Source organism: Aotus nancymaae, unplaced genomic scaffold (assembly GCF_030222135.1).
Source record: "Aotus nancymaae isolate 86718 unplaced genomic scaffold, 86718_ANA_hifiasm-v0.15.2.pri h1tg000089l, whole genome shotgun sequence".
Lineage (NCBI taxonomy): Eukaryota > Metazoa > Chordata > Mammalia > Primates > Aotidae > Aotus > Aotus nancymaae.
Genome location: NW_026988504.1, coordinates 14,774,033 through 14,800,902, shown reverse-complemented (window position 1 = coordinate 14,800,902; position 26,870 = coordinate 14,774,033). Strand labels below are relative to the sequence as shown.

At 46.0% G+C, this 26,870-nt stretch overlaps 1 protein-coding gene across 4 annotated transcripts in view; it reads right to left on the bottom strand.

Annotated features, from left to right (window-relative positions):
• RGS9 (regulator of G protein signaling 9) overlaps positions 1 to 26,870 on the bottom strand; it is a 117,698-nt gene that overhangs the window by 8,295 nt on the left and 82,533 nt on the right. For all 4 annotated transcript variants that reach the window (XM_064369474.1, XM_064369473.1, XM_064369471.1 and 1 more), the window contains 6 exons: positions 25,207 to 25,320; positions 23,034 to 23,149; positions 18,008 to 18,095; positions 15,474 to 15,612; positions 12,596 to 12,681; positions 10,075 to 10,192 (listed from right to left, as the gene is read on the bottom strand). In XM_064369474.1, coding sequence (XP_064225544.1) covers positions 10,075 to 10,192; positions 12,596 to 12,681; positions 15,474 to 15,612; positions 18,008 to 18,095; positions 23,034 to 23,149; positions 25,207 to 25,320 — 661 coding nt within the window. The remainder of the gene's footprint in view (positions 1 to 10,074; positions 10,193 to 12,595; positions 12,682 to 15,473; positions 15,613 to 18,007; positions 18,096 to 23,033; positions 23,150 to 25,206; positions 25,321 to 26,870) is intronic.

The following is a 26,870-nucleotide window of genomic DNA, read 5'->3' as shown; positions in this document are numbered from 1 at the left end:
CCTAGAAGCTGCAGACAGAGGACGTGACATCAACTCCTCACTCTCCTCCCCTCAAATATATCCTAACATTCCCTGGAGAGCTGGAGGGCCACACTGCAAAATTCTCAAAGAACAGAGAAGATAGATGGTTTGAGAGACAATGTTTTAAATATCTCTCAGGAGATGCCTTAAATAAAGAATAATGAGTTACTCTACTGGACAACACCAACAGCTGGAAGAAAGCACAAGCTTACTCTAAGACTGAAGCTTCTAGGTGATGGTGATGATGGTGGTGTATTAATGGTGATGGTGATGATGAAGATGGCGGTGATGATATGATGATGGTGGTGATGGTGATTATGGTAGTGATGGTGGTGTTGATGGTGATGATGATGATGATGATGGTGATGGTGATGGTGATGGTGGTAATGGTGGTGATGGTGATGATGATGGTGATGGTAATGGTGGTGATGGTGATGATGATGATGGTGAGGATGGGATGATGGTGATGATGGTGATGGTGATGGTGATGGTGGTGATGGTGGTAATGGTGGTGATGGTGATGATGATGATGGTGAGGATGGGATGATGGTGATGATGATGGTGATAGTGATGGTAATGGTGGTGATGGTGATGATGGTAAGGATGGTATAATGGTGATGATGATGGTGATGGTGATGGTGGTAATGGTGGTGATGGTGAGGATGGGATGATGGTGATGATGGTGATGGTGATGGTGGTAATGGTGGTGATGGTGATGATGATGATGGTGAGGATGGGATGATGGTGATGATGATGGTGATAGTGATGGTAATGGTGGTAATGGTGATGATGGTAAGGATGGTATGATGGTGATGATGATGGTGATGGTGATGGTGGTAATGGTGGTGATGGTGATGATGATGGTGAGGATGGTATGATGTGATGATGATGGTGATGGTGATGGTGATGATGGTGAGGATGGTATGATGGTGATGATGATGGTGATGGTGATGGTGGTAATGGCGGTGATGGTGATGATGGTGATAGTGATGGTTACAGTGGTAATGATGGTGATGGTGATAAGGGGATAGTGACAGTGATGAAGGCGGTGACAATGATGATAGTGGTGATGATGATGATAACAGCTGGTGTTCATTGAGTGTTTACAATAGGCCAGGCATGGTCCTAGCTCGTTACTCATATTTTGTCCCTGGCCCTTGTATTTTTACTTAATATTCACAATGAAAGCAGTTTTTTCTCTAAAAGTCAAGTTGGAAAATGGAATTCTATAAAGAAAATCCTTGTACATTACAGAATAATATATATCCTAGCACAAGCTATATACCCCATGGAGAGAAAGGTTGTTAAGTTGTTTAAAATATAAGGAATTAAAAGGTGTCTAAGGACATGGCATAATAGAGATTATCATAATGATTTAACTATATTACTAATATTGTCCAAATAAACGTTTAATTTTTATGCTGTTTGGGGTTTCAGTGGGTCCTGTGGGACACAGTTAAAAAGTTAGCAGGAGAAGCTGCCACCTACTGGAACAATAGCAACAGCCACAGATGCTCTTGCAAGCCCTCAGAATCTGCAGTCCCTTTGCTACCAAACATGAGAATTTCCTGGTGGACTCCAGGGTGGGAGCAGAGCACTGGCATACACTGAAGTTTGGGAGAGGCAGGTGTAAGAGTGGAAAAGAGCTGCTACCTGGAGTTAAGATCATGGTGAAGCCACACAAATGCACACATCCCTGAGTCCCTAGGAGCTGCATAGAGCTTTCCAGGATGGATGGTCCCGGTTCGCCACTGATCCTGATCAGCAATGAACTGTCCTGTACACGGCCCCTCTGCTTTAGCCTCTGCTGCTCTCCCCAAACCTCTACCGCCCTCATCAGGCTAGCAGTCCTTGCCAACCACTCCCAAAACATTATGTGGCTTCCCTGTAATATCACACCATTTGGGTTAATTGTCTTTCCTGTTGAACAGCAAATGCCGTAAGGGTCTCTCTTGCTCACTGATGATCCCCAGCACCTAGCAGGATGCTGGGCATGTAATAGGTGCTGAATGTCTCCGTTGAATGTTGAGTGGTTGTAACAGATAGAAGAAAGCTGGTACCAAAGCCTGACCCCTGTATTCACAGAAGCTAGAACTCTGGATCCCAGCCTTGGCAGATTACAAGAAGCAAGACAGTGAGCAAGAAAGAGAGAATGAGAGAAGAGGGGAGAAAGAAAGGGGGAGGGAGAGAGAGAGTGCTATTTCTGAGCGTCCACCCTAAGCCAGACATTCTTTACCATCAAGACCCTTCTAAGAGAAATTATAACTTCAGAGAGGTTGAAGGTCAAAATCACCCAGCTAAAATATCAAAACTATGTCTGCCTAACCCCAAAGTCCACATTCCTTCTTATAGCATTCAAGCCTGGCTTCAGAGCAAAACTGATACCATCTAGCTTCGAGAATTAAAATTCCTGGAACGGCAAGACAGAGATGTGTTCATTCAGTGATGTTTAAGGATCAACGCTTTACAAGTGCTGGTCTGACCGGAAGCTGATAGCGAGCGGGTTTCTTAAAGTTCTGCATCGAAAGTAGCCAATAATTGCTGGAAGACAGCCCCTCCCTCCTTCCTGTGGCCATCCCACAGCATTTCCCATTGACAAAGTTGCTGGGAATTCCAAAGGTTTCCTGAATGGCTGCTTGGCTGACCAAGGAGTATCATGGAATGTACATCTCTCTGTGCCACCTTCAGACATATAGAAAATTCCAGATAAAGAGATTCTTCTTCCCTCTTGTAGCTTGACAACCTTCTACTTGACTGTTTGGTTCAATATCCGTCATCACTGCCTTGCAGTAATTGTCGAAAACTTCTCCTGCAGCCGCACGGCCTTGCTTCTGTAGCCACAGTGTCCTACTCCTGCAATGCTCTCAGCATATGCCTCAAATCCTCCTTAATCATGAAAATTGATCTTACCTTAACTTAGCCTTCAGCTTCCTTCCCTTCCACTTCCAAATCTCTTTGAGTTGCAACATCAGAGAGTGAACTATTCCTGTCTAAGACCAATCTGGACTTTGGTCTGATCCCCTCCATTTTTTTTCCAGGCTTTCTCTTATCAATTATTCTTTATTTTACCTCCCCAGGATCATCCCCTCACTTGGCAAGCACCCCCACCTCACGCTGTCCTTGGAAAATGCCTCCTCTCAATCCTCCATCATCTAAGTTACCCACATTCGCCTTCCTCCCAAACTTCTGGAAATGGTAATCTACACACACAACCCACTCTCCTCACTTCCAACACCTTCTCCCTTGTTCCCATAAAAGTGACTTCTCCCCTCATATTCTGCTGAAACCGCCCACTCAAAATTCCCAGTGATATCCTAACTGCTAAATCCAGTGGCCTCTGCCAGTCCTCGACCTGCTCGACTTCTTGATTCGGCAGGACAGGATGGGCTATGCTACAGTAACTCCAAACTGTCCCTGACTTCTAATAATAAAGGTCTGCTTTTTGTTCACATGAAGTCCTACGTGGGCCAGGAGGGACTCCAGTATGTGGCAGCGGTGCTGTGCAGAAGACGATGCAGATGCCCAGGTCCACAGCAGGGGATGAGATGGAGGTGGGGCCCCAGGCTCTGACCCATCTCAGCAGAGCCCATGTCTATTGGCCACAACTAGACTTGTGGTCCCAGCTAGCTGCAGGGTAACGGAAGTGGAAAGGTACCCAGGGACTATCCCGGGGGCGCTAACTGTCTCTGCTCATCACTGCTGGCCACCCACCTACATCTCCTGTTCATCTTCTCAGGGATGCATCCTAACAGCTCTCCCACTCCGTTCTTAACTCTTCTCTCTCCTCTTACACCTTTAAAATGTGGCCTCGTCCACACTTCCCTTTTAGCCTTCTTTTCTCTCCCCATCCACTCTCTGGCCCTTGGGGTCTACCCACTATCACATCTTCAACAGTCCCTTCTGGGTCAATGAACCTATCTAAAATTACCCCCTTCCTTAATTCAAAGTTACTCAAACCCACTTTCCTTTCCATCAGAACACTTATTTCTTATCTACCGCCTGTCCCCGCACCCCCAGCTAAAACACAAACTCGATGAAATAAGACTTGACAGTCTCATTCAGTTCTACATCCCTTACGCCTAGAAGAGGAATGGATGAGAAATCTCTCTCTCCAGAAGCACGTTTGCAACTTTGTATTGGGACCTAGGAGTAGGGGGAGGTCCAGGTGAAGAAGGATTTGAATGCTTGATTTCATGACACAGTAAAATTCTAAACCAATCTCTCTGTTTGCTTGGTAGTTGTCAGAAATTTCAGAGCAAAATTTAATGCTAAAAATTATATATAACATTCAGTTGTGATAACCCAGTCATCCAAAGTTCACTGTGTATAAACTACTTTTTAAAATTGGTTTTCAATCTATCATTTTAGACATTCTATCATATGGTATTACAGTATTATAAGCTGCCTCAAATCCCTTCTGCAAGAAGGGAGAACTATAATTATTAACCACAGTTCTCTGCCTTCCACTTGGAAAATTCTACACAATCTTTGAGGTCCAGTTTCCCTGATGCCTCCAGATAGGATCATTCACTTCCTCCTTGACATCCTCCTCTGTTCTGTTTGCTCCACAATGAGAGTCCCGATAGCCTCTGTATCAGTGAGTTGTACAGTGTGTCTGTCTCTTTCCTAGCCTGGAACTCCTTGGGGGGCTTTGCAGGCTCCCAATGTCTGGTATATAAGTTCTCTGTGGCCGGGCACAGTGGCTCATGTCTGTAATTCCAGCACTTTGAGAGACCAAGGCGGGTGGATCACTTGAGGTCAGGTGTTTGAGACCAGCCTGGTCAATATGGTGAAACCTTGTCTCTACTGAAAATACAAAAATTAGCTGGGCGTGGTGGCGGGTGCCTGTAATTCCAGCTACTGGGGAGGCTAAGGCAGGAGAATCACTTAAACTTGGGAGGCTGAGGTTGTAGTGAGCTGGGATGGCGCCACTGCATTCCAGCCTGGATGACAGAGCAAGACTCCATCTCAAAAAAGAAAAAGAAAAAAAGAAAAGAAAAGAAAAAGATCTCTGTAAATGTTTATTACATGAATGGTGTGTACATTTTCATCTGGGACTCCAAAACTCCATGATGCCTCCCCAGCTACTAACACAAAATCCAGTTCTCTTTCATAATCGATACCTTTCTTAACATCACCTTTATCTTAGGAGGATCAAAATCTCTGGGTCTTCTTTACTTTCTTCTCCCACATCACCCCATTTCAATTGGGTCCTATCCACCTGCTTCCAGCATCTCTCCTCTTTCCTCTGAAACCACCACCACTCCCTTAATATACATGGAGACCAGAGCGACCGCTTCTTAACCCGTCTTCACTCCTCAGCTCCTGATCATCCAACACGCTGAAGCTCTTCAAATATCCAGCCTACCAACTGCAAGCCCATGCTGTGTCTAACCCTGAGGGCACAAAACCCCACAAGAGATGGTCTCTCCTTTTTAAGGAGTTTTCCAGCCCAGTGAGAGAAAAAGACACAGAAACAATTGTTTCAATACAGTGCTGCATTCATAGACAGAGGTAGGAGCAGAATGGAAGGAGAGCCAGAGAAGGGGCATCTAAACCAGCCAGGGGTGGGTCAGGAGTGGCATTTATGAGACTACAGAAGAGCCCACATTCCAGCCTTTCATGGTACATCTTCAAGCCACTACCCTCCCAGCTTTGCTTCCTGGACCCTGTGCTCAGGGCCACCAAATGGTTACGAGAGCTGTGTGCTGCTCACGGGCACCTGGATAAGGGGCAACGTGAGACTGAAATCCAGCCACGTGTTATAAGGACACCTACTTGGAGGGAGCACCTTCTCACCTTCTCCTGACCCCACGAGCTCCCTAGAGGCCAGCAGTTGCCCTGCCTCGGCTCTGCCCACACACCTGCAGCGCCCACTACCCAATCTCTATCTGATGACACCTACTCTCCTCCAAAACCGTTACCATGATTCCCTCGCCAAACAATTCTCTCCCATCTCTGGGCTCCTCCAGCGTGTGGTCTCAATCAAGGATCATCATCCTTGATCATCATCCAGTCTCACTGCGTCCTGCTTCCTCTTACAGCTGTTTGCATCCATGCACCTTGTCAGTGCCTTGAGGGCAGAGACCATTTTGTCCATTTTTGTATCCACCACAGCACTCACCACAGATTCTTACACAAAACAGGGATTTAAGATGTATCTATGGGGCAGGTGCAATGGCTCATGCCTGTAATCCCAGCACTTTGGGAGGCTGAGGTGGGCGGATCACTTGAGCCCAGGACATCAAGACCAGCCTGGTCAACATGGTGAAACCCCATCTGTATAAAAAATACAGAAAAATTAGCAAGGCCTGGTGGCACACACCTGTAGTCCCAGCTACCAGGGAAGCTGAGATGGGAGAATTGCTAGAGCCTCGGAGGGCAAGGCTGCAGTGAGCCATGATTGCACCTCCGCACTACAGCCTGGGCAACAGAGTGAGACCCTGTCTCAAACAAAAAAATAAATAAATAAAATACATCTATGAAACGTAAATGCTGCCATTTAGCCAGGAAGCCATTTATCACATTCCTTCCTCTAGACGGATAGTGTTGAGACGCTCATGTCCTCATTCATTCAATAAAGAATGATCATCTGCTGTGTTTACCTGCTGTGTCTCATTAGATTGTGGGATCTTGTGTGTCTCAGCCTGAGCAGGCTTCCATGAATACACAAGGAGTCCCCATATGAGCTGACACAGAGCACAGAGTAGCCTGTGGGAGAATGAGAGACAACTCAAGCACAAACCTGTGGTGAGTGAGACACGGGACACTTGAGCCAAAGATGAACAAGACACAGTCTGTGCCCTGTAGAAGCCATGATGCATGCGATGCCCTCACTATCACGCTCACCACCATGCTGCAGGATACGTCATCTCAGCTCATATGAAGTAACTCAAAGGGACAGCAAGTATTCTTTGGCTTCATGCTTCTCAAACATTCCCATAAAAGTAGGCCACACAGCAGGAGAGCCCGAAAACATGTTCCCCGAGAAGTTGGAGGGCAGAGCCTGAGCCTGCCATAGCTAAGCGCAAAATGCCTTTGATGTCTCAAATTGTGTCTTTAAAAATTCATGTACATTTTGCATTCTATTTCATAATATATTCACGATTATTTTAATGTGAAATTTTTAGAAATTACCTAATTTTCCTCCCACTCCAAATCTTCAAGTAAAATGGATGCCCCAGCCTGGGTTCCCAGCTGGAAGTCACAAAGTCTGTTTTGAGAGGTTTAGAGCTAGCCCCAATCCCTCATTTCACAAATAAGGAAGTAGAGAGGGTAAGGGACTTGTTCCTCAAGGCTACATGACTAGTGCTAGGGCCAGGACGAAGAGCCAGGAGGCTCTCTCCAAATCCAGGGCTCTTTTCATTCATTCATGCATTCATTCTTCCACCCATGTCATTCACGTTGGTGCAGAACTGGCTGGGTGTTAGGAATCAGGCTCCAAGTAATGAATGAGATCAATACGGTCCTTCTGCTCATATCACCCAGTTTACAATGGTTTACAGTTCTACTTGGGGTACGTTCCAGAGTTAAAAGACTCCAAGATTCTCCAGAAGAGAGATGAGCAAAGCATATCCCTCCATGTGCTTTCAGAGTGGAAACTGGTCTGCAACCAGTGCAAATGGAAAGTGTAAGCGCTCATCTTCCAGGCTGGAATCATTTTGCTAACATGAAACCAGTGATCATAGACTCCTTACAACAGCCTCAACGGTCACCTACAACCTGGCCCCTGCCTACTCTCTAAACTCATCTTGCACCGTTTCCCCCTCACCCAGCAGACTTCACTCACCTGGCCTTTCGGTTCACTCAGAGCCACTTCCCAGCTCTGAGCCTTTGCCCACACAGTCCCCTCTCCCCAAAATGCTCTCCCCCTGCCTGACCCACATGCTATTATGAGCAACTCTTTCTCATTCCCTGCTTCTCTGTCACCACTTGGCAGGGTGTAGTCTACACACATCTCATCTTCCTTGTCTCAGTACCACATTCATCTCCTTTATAATCCACTGGGCAGGCATTTCTGTCATTAATTACAGCAATGGCCCTCATTCTTCAGCTTTCCCTGTCTTTCATCCATCTTTTGGCTGGGCGCGGTGGCTCATGCCTGTAATCCCAGCACTTTGGGAAGTGGAGGTGGGCGGATCACCTGAGGTTGAGAGTTCAAGACCAGCCTGACCAACATGGAGAAACCCCATCTCTACTAAAAATACAAAAAAAAAAAAAAAAAAAAAAAAAAAAATTAGCCAGGTGTGGTGGTGCATGCCTGTAATCCCAGCTGCTAGGGAGGCTGAGGCAGGAGAATCGTTTGAACTCAAGAGGTGGAGGTTACAGTGAGCTGAGACCACACCACTGCACTCAGCCTGGGCAGCAAGAGCAAAACTACTCCATCTCAAAAAAAAAATAAAAGAAAAAAAAGAAATTTCATCCATCTTTTGCGATGAGACTGGGAAATTTCTCTCACAAAGAGGTAGAGTCTATTTCCTTGCCCCTTGAATCTAGACTGGCTTTATGACTTGCTTTGGCCAACAAAATGAAGTAGAAGAGGCTGTGTAAAGCCGTGTGTGTTTCTACTTGCTGCCTTGCAGTTCCGTCCTCAGCATGGGATTCTGCCTAGGTGAGACCGCTGGGAGATGAGAAGTACGTGAAGCAGAGAAAACTCATCCCAATTCATCTCAGCCTAGGCCACTGCGACATCCCCAGACAGATGAGTGAACCCAGCCAAGATCCCCAGAGCCACGCAGACGACCCCACGTGCATGAACAATAAAAATGTGTTGTATGCCACTCTATTTTTCTAGTTGGTTGTTCCACAGCAAAAGCTACCTGATCGTTGGTTTAATTATTTTGTCTCAGTCCTAGACTAGAAGCTCCATGAGAGAGAACCACGTCTGTTTTATTCACCAAGGTTTGCACATTGTAGGTGCTCAACAGATGTTCTGAAGGAGTGCGTATCCCTGCTTGGTCAGGCTGGTCTCTTGCTCACCTCTGTGCTCTATCTCTGTTGCATTCTTGCACAAGTGTACAGAGTGAGCCTAACTTTGAGAATGACCTTCTAAGCCTCCCAAGGTCAGTTAGAACTGTCCTCTCCCCCAGCCCTGACCACAGGGCTGACCTGGTCTATACCTACGGAAGAGGGAAGCACCAACATCTAGAAAACGTCCTAGAGAGTATCATCTTTGATCCTCACTCATTTCGACATCTACCATCCTCTTCCCATGAATGAAGACATCGATGCCGTTGTTCTTTAGCCAAAAACATGCTCCTCAGAAGGCCATTCGAGTCCCTCATTCCCACAAGCCACGTGTTTCCCCAGCATGGACAAGGGGATGGGGAGATGGGAAGAAGAGAGCCCATCAACCCTCCAGTAATTACGACCAAGAACAAATTCAGCAGGAGAAATGTCTTGGCAGGGCCTTTCCAGGCAGGAATAGCAGGGGAGATCAGAGAAAGTACTTTCCTGCAGCCAGCCCCTTGGCAGGATCTCAGACTGATTTGGAAACAATAGTCTAAATTAGAGAGATAGGAGGAGAAGCTTCATAAAGCTACTTCAAACAAATATCCCTGAAAAACACTATGCCCTGGGGGTGGGGAGAGGCCTTCTCTTTAATTTCCCAAAGCAAATAGTGGTACACAAAGCTCTCTCTCACTTTTCCCTATGGCTCTCACTGAAAGAACGTTTTCACTGTGGCTCTCACTGAGAGAGTTCCCAGTTCCCCTAAGGATGCCCTAAGGTACAATAGGCAGCCACACAGCAACTGAGTAGGCGATCCCCTCTCCCACCCACCGCCTTCACCGACCCTGTCCCCTGATGAGTGGGCTTGGGAGAACAAGTTCTGGTTGCTGTGGTCTTAGGAAGCCCCCATGGAGGAAGTTAGAGGTGTATGGGATGAACGTGACGACCTCCACAAATGGGGAATGGAACCTTCTAGACTCTTATCCTACCTTTCTTTGTCTGCCTCTCCCAAAGTGCATGCCCCCACCCCCAGGAATCACAGATTTATTTAGGAGGCAGCTGCTCTTTCTGGAGTTGGCTCCTCCTGTCCAGCTTGCTCATGACCTGCGTGATGTCCACGGTGTTGGCCGCCTCTCGGGCCTTGGCTTCCTCTTCCAGCTGCCTCAGGATGACAGGGCTTGGGCTGGAGCGCAGGTGACGCCGCATGAACGGGAGGGTGGAGCTGGAAGGAAGGACAGATTGGTGGTTGGAGGAAAACAACACAGCTTGCCAAACACTGACACTGTCACATCTGGTGGGAGTTGGGGCCGGATGGGCCAGAATCTGGATTTTGTTCCCTCTTTTTCCCAGTGAACCTCCAGTGGGGTTCACCCTTGGCTCCATTCTCCCCACCTGGAGGATGAGACCAGAGTGAGCACCAAATGCCATCAGATTTTAGCCCAGGCACAAGGAAGACCCTTTGGCTGGCGAAGTTACATAGAACTTCCACAATGTTTAGAAATCAATTTGTTATCTTAACTTCCTGTAACATCTTCATCAAAGAAGTGGGTAATGAAGGCTTGGGTACTGGAAAGAGCTGGAGCATTTCTGTGTTTTCTTTTCTGTTTTGAGGGGTGGGGGGGACGGAGTCTTGCTCTATCACCCAGGCTGGAGTGCAGTGATGCAACTTCGGCTCACTGCAACCTCCATCTCCCAGGTTTAGACTCCCAAGTAGCTGGGACTAAAGGTGTGTACCACCACACACGGCTAATTTTTGTATTTTTAGTAGAGACGGGGTTTCACCATGTTGGCCAGGCTGGTCTCAAACTCCTGACCTCAACTGATCCACCCGCCTTGGCTGGGATTACAGGTGTAAGTCACCACGCCTGGCTGAAGCATTTGTTTTCAAAAGCCATGGTTCTGGGAAGGAAGAAAAGAGCTGTACTGTCCAAGATAGCTGGGCCTCAGTGAACAGAGAAAGAGGGAAGGGGCCTGAAGAGTGTGGTGGGCATGCACAGTATCTTGACATGTGTCAGTACCTTCTTCAAAGCCAAACATGGATTCCTGGAACCAAACTCTCCCTACCATGGCCTTAGGAGCCAGGACCAAACTCTAGGTATCCAAGTGATGCAGCAGCCAGTGAGCAGCGGAGCCAGCTGCCTTTGAGGGCCCACGCAGGCTTGGAGCCAAGAACTTCAGCAGCAGTGATAAAGACCTGCAACCTACTCCAGAGTTCTGGACTACAAAAGCCCCTTGAACTCTTGTGTCTATCTTAGGGAGAAGGAGGGCTCCCCTACCAGGAAATAAAGCCTGATATTGGTATTGGATCTCTCACCCGTTCTGCCAAGGGGAAGGCTTGGCACTAAGTGTAACTTGTCATGGAAAAATTAATTTTCAATACGTTGCCTGATGCCTGGGATCAGGGAACAAATTTATACCCACTGCAGTCTTGGTATGCACACAGACCAGCCTTCACACTTTACGAATGCATCCACGTGTAATACTCACTCACAACAGTATTTGTATTTTTAGTAGAGACAGAGTGAGTGAGAATTCTCATGTGTGCCCCAACTTCTAAAATATCTGGAGAGAGAGGTACGAGACTCCCCTTCTTCCCCCTCATTACTTTCCGGCAGAACTTCTGGAGCTATTATGGTCCTTTCTTCTGGCTTAAAGTAGAAGCTTTTAAGTCTCCAGGGACACTGAACTCCCTTCCTTACTTGGTAAACCTAGAAGAATAGCACCACAAAGACCTTCTTTCTCTCCTTTTCATAACAGGGCCATTATCCTCAAGAATTTGTTTGGTTTTGTTTTTCTCCTTTGATAAAGGCTCTGGTCCAGCCATCCCCCTTTGGAAATGATGGAAGATGCTGGAAAGGAGCCCAGTATGGGTTGACCTGGCAAACAGGGGAACGGTCACTCACTATAGGAGAACAGGACACATGATTGCCGGTGGGAAAACCTCTGCAAAGCCTGACGGTTTTGTTCAAGCTGCTATTCGATTACTATTTTGAATCTTCAATCCTTGTAGATTGAACTTCCCCCAAAAGAGTTCAATCTGTCCCTCAGAACATTATTTTGTCCATTGTCCCAATGGCTCTAGCAGATGAGATTATCCACATCTCCAATGAGAAAAAGTGAGAATGAATGAGTTAATGGATTTCTAAAGCGCAGTCCCCAGAGGCAGCAAGAATACCTAGGGTGTTACTGTCCGTTTCCCCTCCATTGAGCATTTTCTCTTGGGGTGCAATCTGCTATTCTCTCTAAGGTCTTAGAACAATTTAAATACAAGGGTGTAGCTTAATTAATTACCATACATTAGTTTAGAGGTAACATGTAGCAGTTAAAAAACCAAGGAGATGCTTCCATTTGTGATAAGGATAATTATTGGTCTGATCATCCAAACTCTTTCAAGCCAGCATTAGGGAAACAAAACTTACTGGTGGTAATTACTAAGGAAATCTTGCTAGAGTGATTTCAGGGCATCATGAAGCAAATGAGGCACTCATTTCCTGAGGAATACTTCCCAGTCCCCAGTATTTTCATCAAGCAAATATCTCCATAATAGCCATTTGGCTGAAAGAGACTCTCACTTCTCTGTAAGCTAAACAGCAGGCAGCCAGCAATTACAGATAATTCCACTTGCCTTTTCTTGGTGGTTTCCTGAGGTTCAATAGCTTTGGCCAGCATCTCCTTATAGATTGGAGATTTTAAATAGCGAGCATAAGAATCCTAGTGGGAACAAGAAAACAGCAGTGATTATGAGAGAGAAAGGGTCAAATCAAACCAATACCCTTGCCATTTTCAAGCCTCCCTTGGCAGTAGAATGGAATAGTTACAAGAATTTGTCTCTTTGGGGAAAGGTGTTCAGGGAGGTGTTGAGAGCAGTGGTTCCCCCACCCAGAAGCATCACTTTCACCTGGGAGCTTCTCAGGCCTGCCCCAGCCCTCCTGATGGGAAACTCTGGGAGTGAGTCACCCTGAGCCTGAACAGTCTCCAGGTAATTCTGCTGCACCTTTAAGTTTGAGAACTACAGTCTGTAACCCTACACACTAAGAGCCACCTTGGAGTGGTTCAGTGAGTGAAGCCAGCATGAAACAAGAGGACACCTGACCTCTTCCCTCCAAGACTTTCTTCCAAGGAAGATGAGCAGCCAGGAGTATGGCGCCCACGTCCAAGCCCACTGACATCCCTTTCCGCCCTGTGTTTTGGGTATAAAGGCAAGACAATACCAAAGCAAAAACAAAACCAACCAACGCTTAGAGTCCAATTATGGGGATGTTTACTGGGACCCTGGGCAACTTCAGAGAAGCTCCATGAATGCTTGTTACTTCCAAGCCAGCTGAAAACTCCAGTCACACCCAATATGGGACAAAGCCCACTGCAATAAATCAGGGATTAAGAATATTTTAAAATTTATCGAAATGGCACTATTCTAAAGACTAAGTGGCAGCAGTAAAAGTTATGAGAACTAGGATAGGGTCTAGGAATAGGGATCATGGAGCCACTGGAATACATTGAATGTATCGCCATAAAACATGGCTGTCATGAAATATAGAAGTCTAGTGGGTATACGTGCTATTCTTTTTAAAGTTGCCTATGACTGTTCCATTCTGGCTTGTAGCTGGCCTCCCTGGGCATCCCCTAAAAGGCTGTATGAAAACTATATTTTTAAGAACCAAAATGTTTTAAAATACATTAAAGAGGATTATTATTAAAGAAACCCTGCTGTGAATCTTCTAGTAACAAAAACACAGAGATATTCCACTGATTTAAAAATGATGAAAATGGCTAATCTGGCTTGGTGACAATTCTAAATTATTACATGCTTTAAAAACAAAGGAAAAATATTTTAAAATAATATGATAAAAGACTAAATAGAAGAAATATAAATCAGTGAAGCTAATAAACATTTACCATTCACAAAATCCTGTATGCATCACCTACATCACATAAGCTATATCACATAACCATATATACTCTATCTCATATAACCCATATCACTTACTCTATCTTATATAACCTATATCACATAATCTATGTCATATAACCTCTATCAGATACCCTATATCACATAACCTATATTATATAACCTGTATCACATAACCCATATCACATAACCAATATCACATAATCTATCTCATAAACCTATATCACATAATCTATCTCATATAACCTATAGCACATAATCTATATCATATACTGCATCTCATATAGCCTATATCACATTATAACCTATATCATATAACCCACATCATATAACCTATGTCACGTAATCTAACTCATATGACCTATATCATATAACCTATATCAAATAGCCTATATCACATAATCTCTATCATATAACCTATATCACATAACCTATATCACATAATCTATCTCATATAACCTATATCACGCTCAGATAGCCTATATCACATAACCTCTATCATATAGAGATACATTGCCATAATGAGAAGTTGAAGTATCCAAAGAAAGTCTTGTCAAGGATGGCACCAAAAAAGAGCCTAACTAGACAACTTCTTTAAGGCTATCTCTGAGCTTCCAACTCTAGTTTCTTAAGAAAATGATTAATTTTTTTCTCAGGTCCCTTCATGTACTTCCACCACATTTACATGTTGTTAATAATTCAGAGGGCTATCTGAATTCTCACAGAGTCTTATCACAATCACACACACACAAACTTGTCTCTTCTAGATACTATGCCTCCATGTGTAATATTTGTTTAGGGCTAGAGCGGTGAGAATTGCCATCACTCTACAGCAGAAACTAAGAGCTCAGCCTTGAAACCCAGGCAGACGTGGATGTGAATCCCATCCGCATCTTTGGTGAGACCTTGACCAAGCCACTTGATCTGGAGCAACAAACCCTCACCCGTGGATTGTCATTGAGCATAAAGTTCAGTGTTTTGCATGGCAACTGCACCTTCTAAGCCCTCAATGAATGATTATTACCATAATGTTACCATTGCTAATGCCATTATTCTTACCTGTCTACTGGCCATTATATGATATAGATTATGTAATATAGGTTATATGAGATAGATTATATGATATAGGCTATGTGATATTGGTTATATGATATGGGTTATATAATATAGGTTATATGATACAGACTATCTGATATAGACAGAGTGAGGCCGATAAGGAGGCATGCAGCTTCTACTGGAGTCTACAGGAGTCCCTCTAGGCCCATGGGTGAGGGGCTCAAGGCAAGTCCACCCCAGTGGACAAGTGGAAGAGACAGTTGACAATTCTGTTTTCTTTTTTTTTTTTTAAATAGAGACAGGGTCTCGCTGTGTTGCCCAGGCTGGTCTCAAACTCCTAGGCTCAAGCAATCCTCCCACCTTAGCTTCCCAAAGTGCTGGGATTACAGACATGAGCCCCCATGCCTAGCTGCATCTCACAGCCGGCGGAGTGCTATGCACATATCATCTCCCCTTTTCCTATATCTAAAGAATTTTCTGGGTACCTAGGGAGGGAAGGCCTATCTGGACCCCATATCCTCAGCACGGGCCCACCTACCTTCTTCATGAGCATGTAAATGTGGGTTTGTGCGGCATCCAGCACGTAGCGGTGGGGGTGCTTCAGCCCCTTCACGGTGATGTCCATGGTTTTGCCATCTATGTTGATCCAGCGCCTCGCCCCTGGGGCCAGGAACAGCCTGGAGTGGGAGGGAGATGTTAGCAAAAGTGACTAAATTAAGTCGGTTAATGAAAAGCTCACAGCTGCCTGGGAGGGAAGGACTGACGTGACTCAGGTTACCCAGGGTGAGGGTGGCATATTTTTTCAGGAGACACTAAAGAGCGTGAACTTTTGAGCAGGTTGTCAAGCTACTTTTCCTCGAAGCAAGAAACATCCAGTATTGGGAATGTGAATATTTAACTTTGGTGTTTCCACCCTCCAGGAGAGAGAGCAAGAAGGCGCTGGGGTAAGCCCGGGTCAGGTTAGGCCCTCGCTATGAGGGTGAGGAATGCAGCCTGTAACTTCACATCTTCCGCCTCCTTCTGCACCAGGATTCCAGGGCCAATCTGGAACCAGGCTAAGACACCTTCAAACAGGTGTTCTGGGCATCTCTGCTGTCCCTCCCCCAACCCAGATGTGCTTTGTAATGAATCTCACATGCTGTGTTGAGAGGCAGCCCTTGTCCCAGAACCCAGAGGTCCGACCCCCTGGACAGACAAGCCAAGGCCCCACTTAGACCCAGCTTGGCCACACTTCCTGAGCCCTGCGGCTCTACCTGGGATGTCAGGGATGCAGAGCTCTCTCAATACTTCCAATTCTGAGCTGTTACTGGATTAGAAATACTCACATGAATATTTTCCCACCTTTCTGAGATGTACATTAAAATTTTGGAATTCAAACTGAGATCTACATAACTGGGGAATCTGGGGAAGAAGGAGACGGAGCTAATGGCAGAGGCAGCAGGCTTCCTGAGGCAGACTTCTGGAATCAGGAGTTGTGTGTGTGTCACTGTGTGGAAGGCAGTCAGGCATCCATTGTTCTGGGAAGGATGTCATGGAACTTTCCTGGACCGACAGCCCTCCCCACTGCACCCCACACGCAACCCCATTTCTCTCAGAGTATGGATCCCCTCCCTGTGGGAGGAGCTGGGCAAATTTGCAAGAGAGTGCATGAACCTCTAAGCATAAGAAGAAGCGAAGCCTCAAGCTTTTCTCTTCAATGCTGCTGGTACCTTTCTGGAAACCAGGGCACCAGGGTGATGCAACCTGAGTTCATTTGCAGGAAGGACATCCAGGGTCCAGAGGCTAAGTCCTCAGAGGGAGGGGCTGTCTGGCCAGCTGCCCAAAACTCAGCACCACAGTCTGGTGGCTACAAAGGGCTGGTTCCAGGCCAGCGTGGTGCTTGGGCTTTGGGGAACACGGCTAAGCATGAGAGTATGAACTAAAAATGCTGGGCCCTCAGTGCCCAGGACTCATGCCCACTGCAGCCAATGCAGATGAAAGGACCCATGGAGATGGGATTACAGCACGACAGGAGCAGCCTGGTGGTCAACAGGAGGAGGAATGTTAGGGAGGGGGAGTGTGGCTTTCAGCAATCTCGGTGCCCTTATCACACCTTCCCCTCTCTCTCCACCTGGCCATTGAAAGCAGGACTGACCCTTTTAACCTGGAACCCTTGCCTCTTGTACAATTTGGAGGAGAAATCGGCCTGGAGAGGAATGGACTTATTGCTACTCGGAGCAAGTGGGGGCTAGAGCTGTGATGTTAGGAATGAGATGTGCTCACCCGTGTTTGTACCCCAAGCTGGGTTCACTGTCCCAGACACGTGGGGGGAGCTCCCTTCCCCTGTGGTCCTCACATCTCCAAGGAAGCTTGAGGAATAGGCTTTCCCATCTTACCTCTTCTCTCTCTCTCTCTCTCTCTCTCTCACACACACACACACACACACACACACACACACACACACACACACCCCTCAGGACATCTAAGAAGGCTTAGTCAAAGACAGAGCACTTTGTACTGTAATTCAGGATAGCTTTTTTTTTTTTTTGAGACAGAATCTTACTCTGTCACCAAGCTGGAATGCAGTGGCGCAATCTCAACTCACTACAACCTCCACCTTTCAGGTTCAAGTGAGTCTCCTTCCTCAGTCTCCTGAGTAGCTGGGATTATAGGCGTGCGCCACCACGCCCAGCTACTTTTTGTATTTATAGTAGAGACAGGATTTCACCATGTTGGCCAGGATGGTCTTAATCGCTTGACCTCGTGATCTGCCCACCCCGGCCTCCCAAAGTGCTGGGATTACAGGCATGAGCTACCGCACCTGGCCCAGCCTGCTTTCTAAACCCCTAGATGCATTCCCATAGGAACAGGGGACTCACACTGCATGTCTCACCAGGCTTTCTTCAGGGAAGCCCCAGACCTTCTAAAGCACCGGGGAGGCATTTATAGCATGGCAAGCACAGTGAACCAATCTGACCAGGGCCCAGTTGGCCACCAGGCTGTGGGCCTCTCATCCCATCTCCACCTCAAGAGCAATGGGGTGGTTCTCGGAGGCCCAGGGGAAGGCTTTCCAGCACGCTGGCTGATCCTCACTTGTAAATCTCCTCTGCTTTCTCCTTGACCTTGGACTGATCTCCATACTTCAGATCCTCACAGGCTTCCCAGAATCCCAGATTCTCTCCTGTATGATGAGAAGTCCACATGGATGACAGCCAGGCGGGAAATTAGTTGGGAGAAGAAAAGAGGAAATACAAGCAATGAGTCAGCCGGGATGGATTCCATTTCCCAGCTCCGCGAGCACCTTTGCTGCCACAAAACAAGTCATTGCACATCGTGATGCTAGACAAAAACACTCCTTGGGGAAAGGAGCCACAGCTTCCCTTCCAGGGCCTGGAAGAACACTGGGAACTTAGTAATTGCTCAATATGTGGTCTTAGAAATAAGCGAGATTACCACCCACCACGTTTGCAGCAATGCATTCACACTGTGGCGGCTTGCTTTCCTCCAACGATACACAGACCAGAGCCCATGTCACCCTCTGGAGGCTGTCATACTCTTCTAGAATTTGGCTGTAGCAAATATTGTTTGAAGAAGCTCGCACATGAATAGCCTTATACACACATGCTGCTACACCAGGGTTTTCTTCACAAACACCTCCCTCCTTTGCTCCTGCTGAATGACTGTGCGTGAGTTCTGCCTCCTTTGTTTGCTGTGCTTAGGGAACCCATCATATGCAGTCCCTCACCAGGCATATTCCAAGCCAATGGTTCTCACAGAGCTGTTTAAGCGGCAGTGCTGGCAGACTGACCCTGAGGGAAGGTCGGCTGGGAGCAGGACTGAATGGAGCATCACCTGAGCCAGAGGGAATTAGGCCAGAAAGAAAAGCCAGGTTCCCCAAAATCCTTCATCTCCCTCCAATTCAAAGTTCGTTGACCTACAGCGCCCAGAGGCACCATGCATATGTTCATATGGTGGTCCCAGGTGGCAATTTTTGCCTGGGAAAATAAAGACAATTACACCAACAGAAGAGCAAGTGTGTGTGTGTGTGTGTGTGTGTGTGTGTAAATCGTGGAGTGTCCGTGACAGTGTGGGGAAATGAACAACAAACTCCTCTCCTCTCAGCTGGGCGTCGTGGGTCACGTCTGTAATCCCAGCACTTTGGGAGGCCAAAGCAGGTGGATCACAAAGTCAAGAGATCGAGACCATCCTGGCCAACATGGTGAAACCCCAACTCTACTAAAAATACAAAATTAACTGCGCGTGGTGGTGCGCATCTGTAGTCCCAGCTACTCAAGAGGCTGAGGCAGGAGAATCGCTTGAACCCGGGAGGCAGAGGCTGCAGTGAACCGATATCACGCCACTGCCCTCCAGCCTGGTGACAGAGTGAGACTCCATCTCAAAAAAAAGAAAATCCTCTCCTCTCCTTTCTTACTGCAGTTGACCCTTGAATAAGTAAGGGGTTAGGGCACAGACCCCCATGCAGTGGAAAATCCAAAAACTTAACTACAAATAGCCTACTGTTTACTAGAGGCCTTACTAACAACATAAACGGTCAATGGACACATAAATGGATATGTAACTATATTTTATGGATTCACAATACGTTCTCATAACTTTTTTCTATTTCTAGGCTATGCAGTTCATCTGCAAATTTTTCCAAGTTGTTGCAGATCCCTCCAAGTTTTTTGTATATTTACTGAAAAAAAAAATCCACCTAAAAGTGGTCCTGTGCAGTTCAAACCAGTGTGGGTCGAGGGTCACCTGGGTGTTTCATATTTGAAAAGGCTGCACAATTCTAAACTAGTTGGCATTTTTCCTGTAGCTCTATAGAGATTCTTCCTCTTCAGCAAGAACTTTAGGGCGTTCTTTGGACTGAGATCACAGACCAGTGATGCTCTCAATGAAAATGTAATTGACCTGACAACAAGTGCAATGTAAACCATCTTGCCCATCGCAAAAGACAGTTAATTGATTAGTAAAATTAAATAAGCAATTATTCATGATAGGCAAAAAGTGGAAAGCACTCAAATGCCCTTCGATGGAGGAATGGATGAACAAAACATGGTGCGGATGGCCAGGGAACCTCATTTTGCCTTAAAAAGGAAGGAGATTTCGACACATGCTGTAACGTGGACATACCTTGAGGACATCAGACTACGTGACATAACCAGTTACAAAAGGACAAATACTGCATGATTCCACTCATATGAAGTCCATAAAGCAGTCAAATTCACAGAAGCAGAAAGCAGAAGGGTGGTTGCCAGGTGCCGGGATGGAGGCGGGGGGAAGGGAGAGTCAGTGTTTAATGGCTACAGAGTTTCAGTTCAGGCAGATGAAAAAAGCTCTGGAGAGAAATGGCGGTGATGGTTGAGCAATAAAGTGAATGTGCTTACTGTCACCAAATTGTATATGTGCACTTAAAAATGGTTAAAATTGGCTGGGTGCAGTGGTCACCTAAGGTCCACCTAAGGTCAGATTACTTAAGGTCAGGAGTTCCAGACCAGCCTGGCCAACATAGTGAAGCCCCGCTTCCACTAAAAATACAAAAATTAGCTGGATATGGTTGTGGGCGCCTGTAGTCCCAGCTACTTGGGAGGCTGAGGCAGGAGAATTGCTTTGAACTCGGAAGGCAGAGGTTGCAGTGCGCCAAGATTGCACCACTGCACTCCAGACTGGGCAACAGAGCAAGACTCCATCTCAAAAAAAAAATGGTTAATATAAATTTATGTTACATATATTTTCCCACCAAAAATATTAAATGAGCACACAAAAATGTGTACACAAAAGTTCACAGCAGCATTATTCATAATAACTAAAAAGTCAGAACAACCCAAATGTCCATTAACTTATGAATAGATAAACAAAATATGGTACATACAAACAAGGAAATATTATGGGATCATTAAAAAGAAATGAAGGAAATATTATACAGTCATTAAAAAGGAGTGAAGTGCTGTTATATGCTGAAACATGGACAAGCTTTGAAAACATTATGCTAAGTGAAAGAAGACAAAATGTCACATATTGTATGATTTCATTTATATGAAATGCCATGAAGAGGCAAATCCACAGGAGTAGAAAGTAGATTTGTGGTTGCCAAGGGCTGGGGTGCAGAAGCGGGAAGAATAGCCTATGACTTCTAACGAGTAAAGAGTTTCTTTTTAGTGTGGCAAAAATGTTCTGGAATTAGTGATCATTGCACAATTTAATGAATTCACTAAAAACCCCTGAATTGTACACTTTAAAAAAGCGAATATCATGATACGCAAATAATGTCAATTTTACAATTTTTTAAAAAAGAGAAAACTGATTATTTATCTGCCCTGTTTATACTTAAAACCTTAGCAATCGCTAATAATACAGTTTAAATAATGCAGGGAAATCTTCTCACTGGATTCTCAGTAAGGAATGCATGTAATAAACTCAGGGTGTATGTTGGTATATGTTGTCATTTCGCCACTAGATGGCACTATAACCACTTATTCTCCAGCACTTCCACCTTTTCTGGGTTTTATGCTATAGTGACAATTAGACTTGATTAGGGAGATGGATTATCAACAATCCATATTATCATATAATATTCTGCCTCCGGCAGCCAGCCAGGCTAAAGGCATGTTCAGAAGGATTCTGGCCACAGCAAGTGGGTCTTGGGTAGTAAGCAGCCGAGTGCTAAGGCTCAAGGGTTGGGGACTAAGCAAGGAAGCTGAAGAATTCCATAAAGGTAAATATTTCAATGAAGGTGGCGAATGCACAAGCTGGTTCTGATCTGGCCTTGTGGTTTTCCTGGATGCTTCTCTGGGAAGTGCAGTATATTTAAGAAGCCTCAGGCCAGGTGTGGTGTAATCCCAGCACTTTGAGAGGCCGAGGCAGGTGGATCACTTGAGGTCAGGAGTTTGAGACCAGCCTGGCCAACACGACGAAACCCTGTCTCTACTAAAATTATAAAAATTAGCCGGGTGTGGTGGCGGACACCTGTAGTTCCAGCTACTTGGCTGGGAGGCTGAGGGAGGAGAATCACTTGAACCTTGGAGGTGAAGGTTGCAGTGAGCTGAGATCGTGCCACTGCACTTCAGCCTGGGCAACATAGTGAGATTCTGTCTCAGTAAAAAAGGAGCCACAAATGCCCCCCATGAGGTGACATCCAGAGACGGGACATAAAACGTGGCCCTGCCCATTCCACTAAAATCCACACCCTCCTAAGGCCCTGAAGAAGTCAGACCAGGAGCTAAGGTGGTGGCTGTCAATCACCACACATTGGAATCATCTGGGAGCTTCCAAACCTTCAGGGATTCCAACTCCCAACAATTTAAAAGCAACTTTAGGGATGAGATCCAGGAAAACATGTTTTAAAATATCCTGGTAGATTGAATGTGTAGAACCACTGAGCTAAAGAAAATCAGGAAGCCAGGTGCAGGGGCTCATGCCTGTAATCCCAGCACTTTGGGAGGCTGAGGCGGGCAGATCACCTGAGGTCAGGAGTTTGAGACTAGCCTGGCCAACATGGTGAAAACCCGTCTCTACTAAAAATACAAAACAGTTAGCCAGGTATGGTGGCAGGTGCCTGTAATCCCAGCTACTTGGGAGGCTGAGGCAGGAGAACTGCTTTAACCCAAGAGGCGGAGGTTGCAGTGAGCTGAGATCACCTCACTGCACTCCAGCCTGGGTGACACAGCAAGACCCTATATCAAAAAAAAAAAAAAAAAAAGGAAAAAAGAAAATCAGACTGGGGGACAAAAAGAGAAAGAAAGGGAAAGCCTGCCTGTCTCCCTTCCCTTCCTCCAGGTTTATTATACTTAGAGGCTGGAAGAATCTGGGGCTCCTCGGGGGACAGTGGGGGCATCCAGGATAGATGGAGCCCTCAGAAATGTGAGGAATCCTAATGTGGATTCTGTGAGCAGGTGCAATTTTCCCCCAGATGGTGGGGCCTCTTTGAGTCTATGGAAAAAAACAGGTCTTGGGCTCAGGTTCCATTCTGAAAGCTGTGAAAGGAAGCGTGTGTTTAAAGGCATAAGCAAAGCTCTGAAAACATCTGCTGAGAAATTCCCCAAACCCTAGGTGAGACATTAAAGGGCTGTTTCTAAAAGTAAGTTATTTTCATTTATTTTAAACCAAGACCCACCACTGAATTCTTTCTTGAGGAAGTACTGGAAGCTCTGTCGACCTTTGGGGTCTCGGATCAGTTCGCTGAAGTTGAAGGCCCATCGCTCCACTCGCATCTTGGTTGGGATTTCCACCCTGCAAGGACGATTTGTAAATGCACCAGACAGGTAGGGGTTGTGCCAGGTGCTGGCCTGGGCTGGGGTGAGGGGCTTTAGTCTCACGGCCTAGGGCTCAATCCAGTCCTCCTCCTCTTCCTCCTCCTCCAAACCCCTGCTAACACACCAGCCAAGTAATTAGTTGCTAGGAAGATGCCACGGCAGACAAGTCCCCTGGGGCTCACATCAAAGGCATGACCATCCAGAGGTGAGGAGGATGCCCCCCACCCCGTGGGGAGCCCACACTCAGATCCTGCTCTCATAGCCTTAAGGACAAATGAATCCAAATGCCTCCTCCAAAGCCTGATAACAGCCTGGAGCCTGGCCAGCAGAGGGTCAAGCTTCCACCTGGACCAGGAGAGAATTCTGGAGCAGCATTGGTGATGGGTGCTGCAATCATTGCCACCTGCTGGGTGCCTATCACCCAGGACAGCTGTCCGTCTACCATGGCACACCCTGGCTTCTGGTGGAAGCTGGTGGCTCCTCCTGTACTTGCCTCAGGGCACGTGCCCCGGAGTAGACCCATTTGCCATCCCTGCAATTTGCATCTTCCTCTAAGATGAAAATCCCACTTTGCTTCCTTGTTTGGAAAGATTTCCCTGATCCCAGGTAGGACATTTGAGCCCAGCTGGCAGAGATCTGACATTCTGGAGAATAAGAAAAAGACTCAGTTCTTTCCTATCCCTTACGGAATTCCCCTAAACCTAACACAGTCCCTTTGAAACTAAGGTTTCAAGTCCATCACACCATGTTTCCCATGGATGTAGCAGCTAGAACCAGAACCAGGCACAATTCATGTCTACGGGATCCAAGGTAAAGCATGCCAAGCAAGTTTTATACTTTCCATAAGAACAAGTGTAAAAACAATAAGAAAACCGATAACAGTAACAGCTGCCATTCACAGACCACTGTCCTATGTGAGGTACTGTGTGTCACACACATACCATTGAATCCTTAAAAGAACACTATGCGTTGAGTATTACTATCCTATTTTATTGTCAAGAAAACTGAGGCTCAGAGGTTAAATACTTGCCCAGGCTCACATAATTAGTAGGAAGCTGAGCTGTGATGATGAGTGGTTTGCAAACTTCCATCAGAATCACCTGAAAGATGCATTGAAACAGATTGCTGGGTCCCAACCCCAGAGTTTCTGATTCAGTAGGAGTAGGTGGGGCCCAAGAACATGCATGTCTGACAGGTTCCCTGGTGCTGCGGATGCCGCTGGTCCAGGGACCACACTGGGAATCAATGCTCTAAAGCAGCCCAAGAATCCTGGCTGCTTGTGAAAATCATCAGAGCTTTTAAAAAACACCGATTGGGGTGAGAGAGCAACCCAGGCCAATTAAATAAGAGGTTTGGGAGAATGAGGCCTGAACATTGGTGTTTTTGTTAATCTTCCCCAGTAATTGTAATACTGCTCTAAAATCTAAACCATTAAGAACAAGATTTCTCACTTTCATGGGAGCTAAGCTATGAGGATGCAAAGGCATACGAATGACACAATGGTGGCTGGGCGCGGTGGCTCACACCTGTGATCCCGGCACTTTGGGAGGCTGAGGTGGGCAGATTACAAGGTTAAGAGATCGAGACCATTCTGATCAACATGGTGAAACCCCGTCTCTATCAAAAATACAAAAATTAGCCGGGCATGGTGGTGGGTACCTATAGTTTCAGCTGAGCACTTTGGGAGGCTGAGGCAGAAGGTATTTGAGAAAATCAGTTCCTTTTCCACTTGTGAAATGAAACATTGCCTTCCATCCAGTCAGTCTGTCACTCCTCTGATTCCAATTAATGCCATTGATAGGAAATGTCCAGATAGACAAATCCGTAAAGAGAGAAAGTAGATTCATAGTTGCCTAAGGCTGGAGGAGTCCAGGGTTTCTTTTTTGTGTAATGAACATGTTTTAAAATTGATTGTAGCTCTATGACTAGAATAAAAACCATTGAACTGTATGCCTTGAATGGTGAATTTTATAGCATGTGAATTGTAACTCGAAAACTTGTTTTTTAAAAAACACCACTATATAAAATACATACAGTTTAGCATTTAAGTCCCAGAACTGGGTGTCATCGGTGATCCAGGGGTTGCTGGGAAGGCAGCCTGACATGATGGCATCATTGGATGAGAACTGCTCGCTGTATTTCACAATCCTGAAAAGCAAACAGAAAACGATTTCCTAGAAGCTCGACACCCAAGAGACGAAATCAATACACAGGTCAACTGACCAGCCTGTCCTCTTTTCCTGTATCAATTTGGTGACATACTTATAACTGTCATCTTAGAAACTTGCTTGGATCGGCCGGGCACGATGGCTCACACCTGTAATACCAGCACTTTGGGAGGTCGAGGTGGGAGGATCACAAAATCAGGAGATCAAGACCATCGTGGCCAACATGATGAAACCCATCTCTACTAAAAATACAAAATTAGCTGGGCGTGGTGGCTCGTGGCTGTAGCCCCAGCTACTCTGGAGGCTGAGGCAGGAGAATCACTTGAACCAGGGAGGTGGAGATTGCAGTCAGCTGAGATCGCGCCACTGCACTCCAGCCTGGAGATAGAGTGAGACTCCATGAAAGAAAGAAAAGAAAGGAAGGAAGGAAGGAGAGAGAAAGAAAAGAAAGAGAAGGAAAGAAAGAAACAAAGAAAGAAACAAAGAAAGAAAGAAAGAAAGAAAGAAACTTGCTCAAATCCAATAACCCTTGGGATTAGCAGGTATTTGACAAAATCAGTCCTGATTCTACTTGTGAAATGAAACATTGTCTTCCATCCAGTCCCTTTGTCATTCTTCTGTACCTATTTCTTTCTTTCCTTCTTTTTTGAGACAGCCAAGCTGGAATGCAGTGGCACAATCTTGGCTTACTGCAGCCTCCACCTCCTAGGCTCAAGCGATCCTCCCACCTCAGCCTCCTGAGTAGCTGGGACCACAGACGTGTACCACCATGCCTGGCTAAATTTTTTTGTATTTTTGGTAGAGACGGGATTTTGTCAAATTGCCCAGGCTGGTCTCACAGTCCTGGGCTCAAGTGATCCACCTCAGCCTCCCAAAGTGCTGGGTGGGATTACAGGCATGAGCCACCGCTCCCGGCCTAATTTTTTATCCTTTAACAAATCCCTCCCTATCTCCCCTCCCCCACCCTTCCCAGTCTGTAGTGACATCTGTTCTACTTCACATATTTTCAAATAGCCAGAAAAGAAGATACTGAATGTTCCCAACACAAACAAATGATAAATGTTTGAGGTGATGGATGTGCTAATTACCCTGATCTGATCACTATACATTGTATATATTGAAACATCACTATGTACCCCCTAAATATGTACAATTATGTGTCAATTTTTAAAACTTTTCTAAAAAAGAGCTAATTCCCTTGAGTTGAGTCAGACTGTCTGAGTCAATGCATTTCCGGCTGTCTGGGTATTGAAAACCTGCTGTGCCTCCTCCCCATAGGTGGGGAATTGTGTCCACAGTGAATGTGAAATGCACCTGCTCTGAAGTCGGCCCTCAGTCATGAGATTTGCGCAGAATAGGATCCATCCCTTAGAGATAAACCAGTGGTGTCCTAGAGACAAGCACTGGATTTGCAATTATATGCAGAACTCAAGCCCCCTGGTGTCTTCTCTCCCAGGACTCTCTAGTTGACAATCAGACCTTTTTTTTTTTTTTTTTTGAGACAGAGTCTTGCTCTGTCCCCCAGGCTGA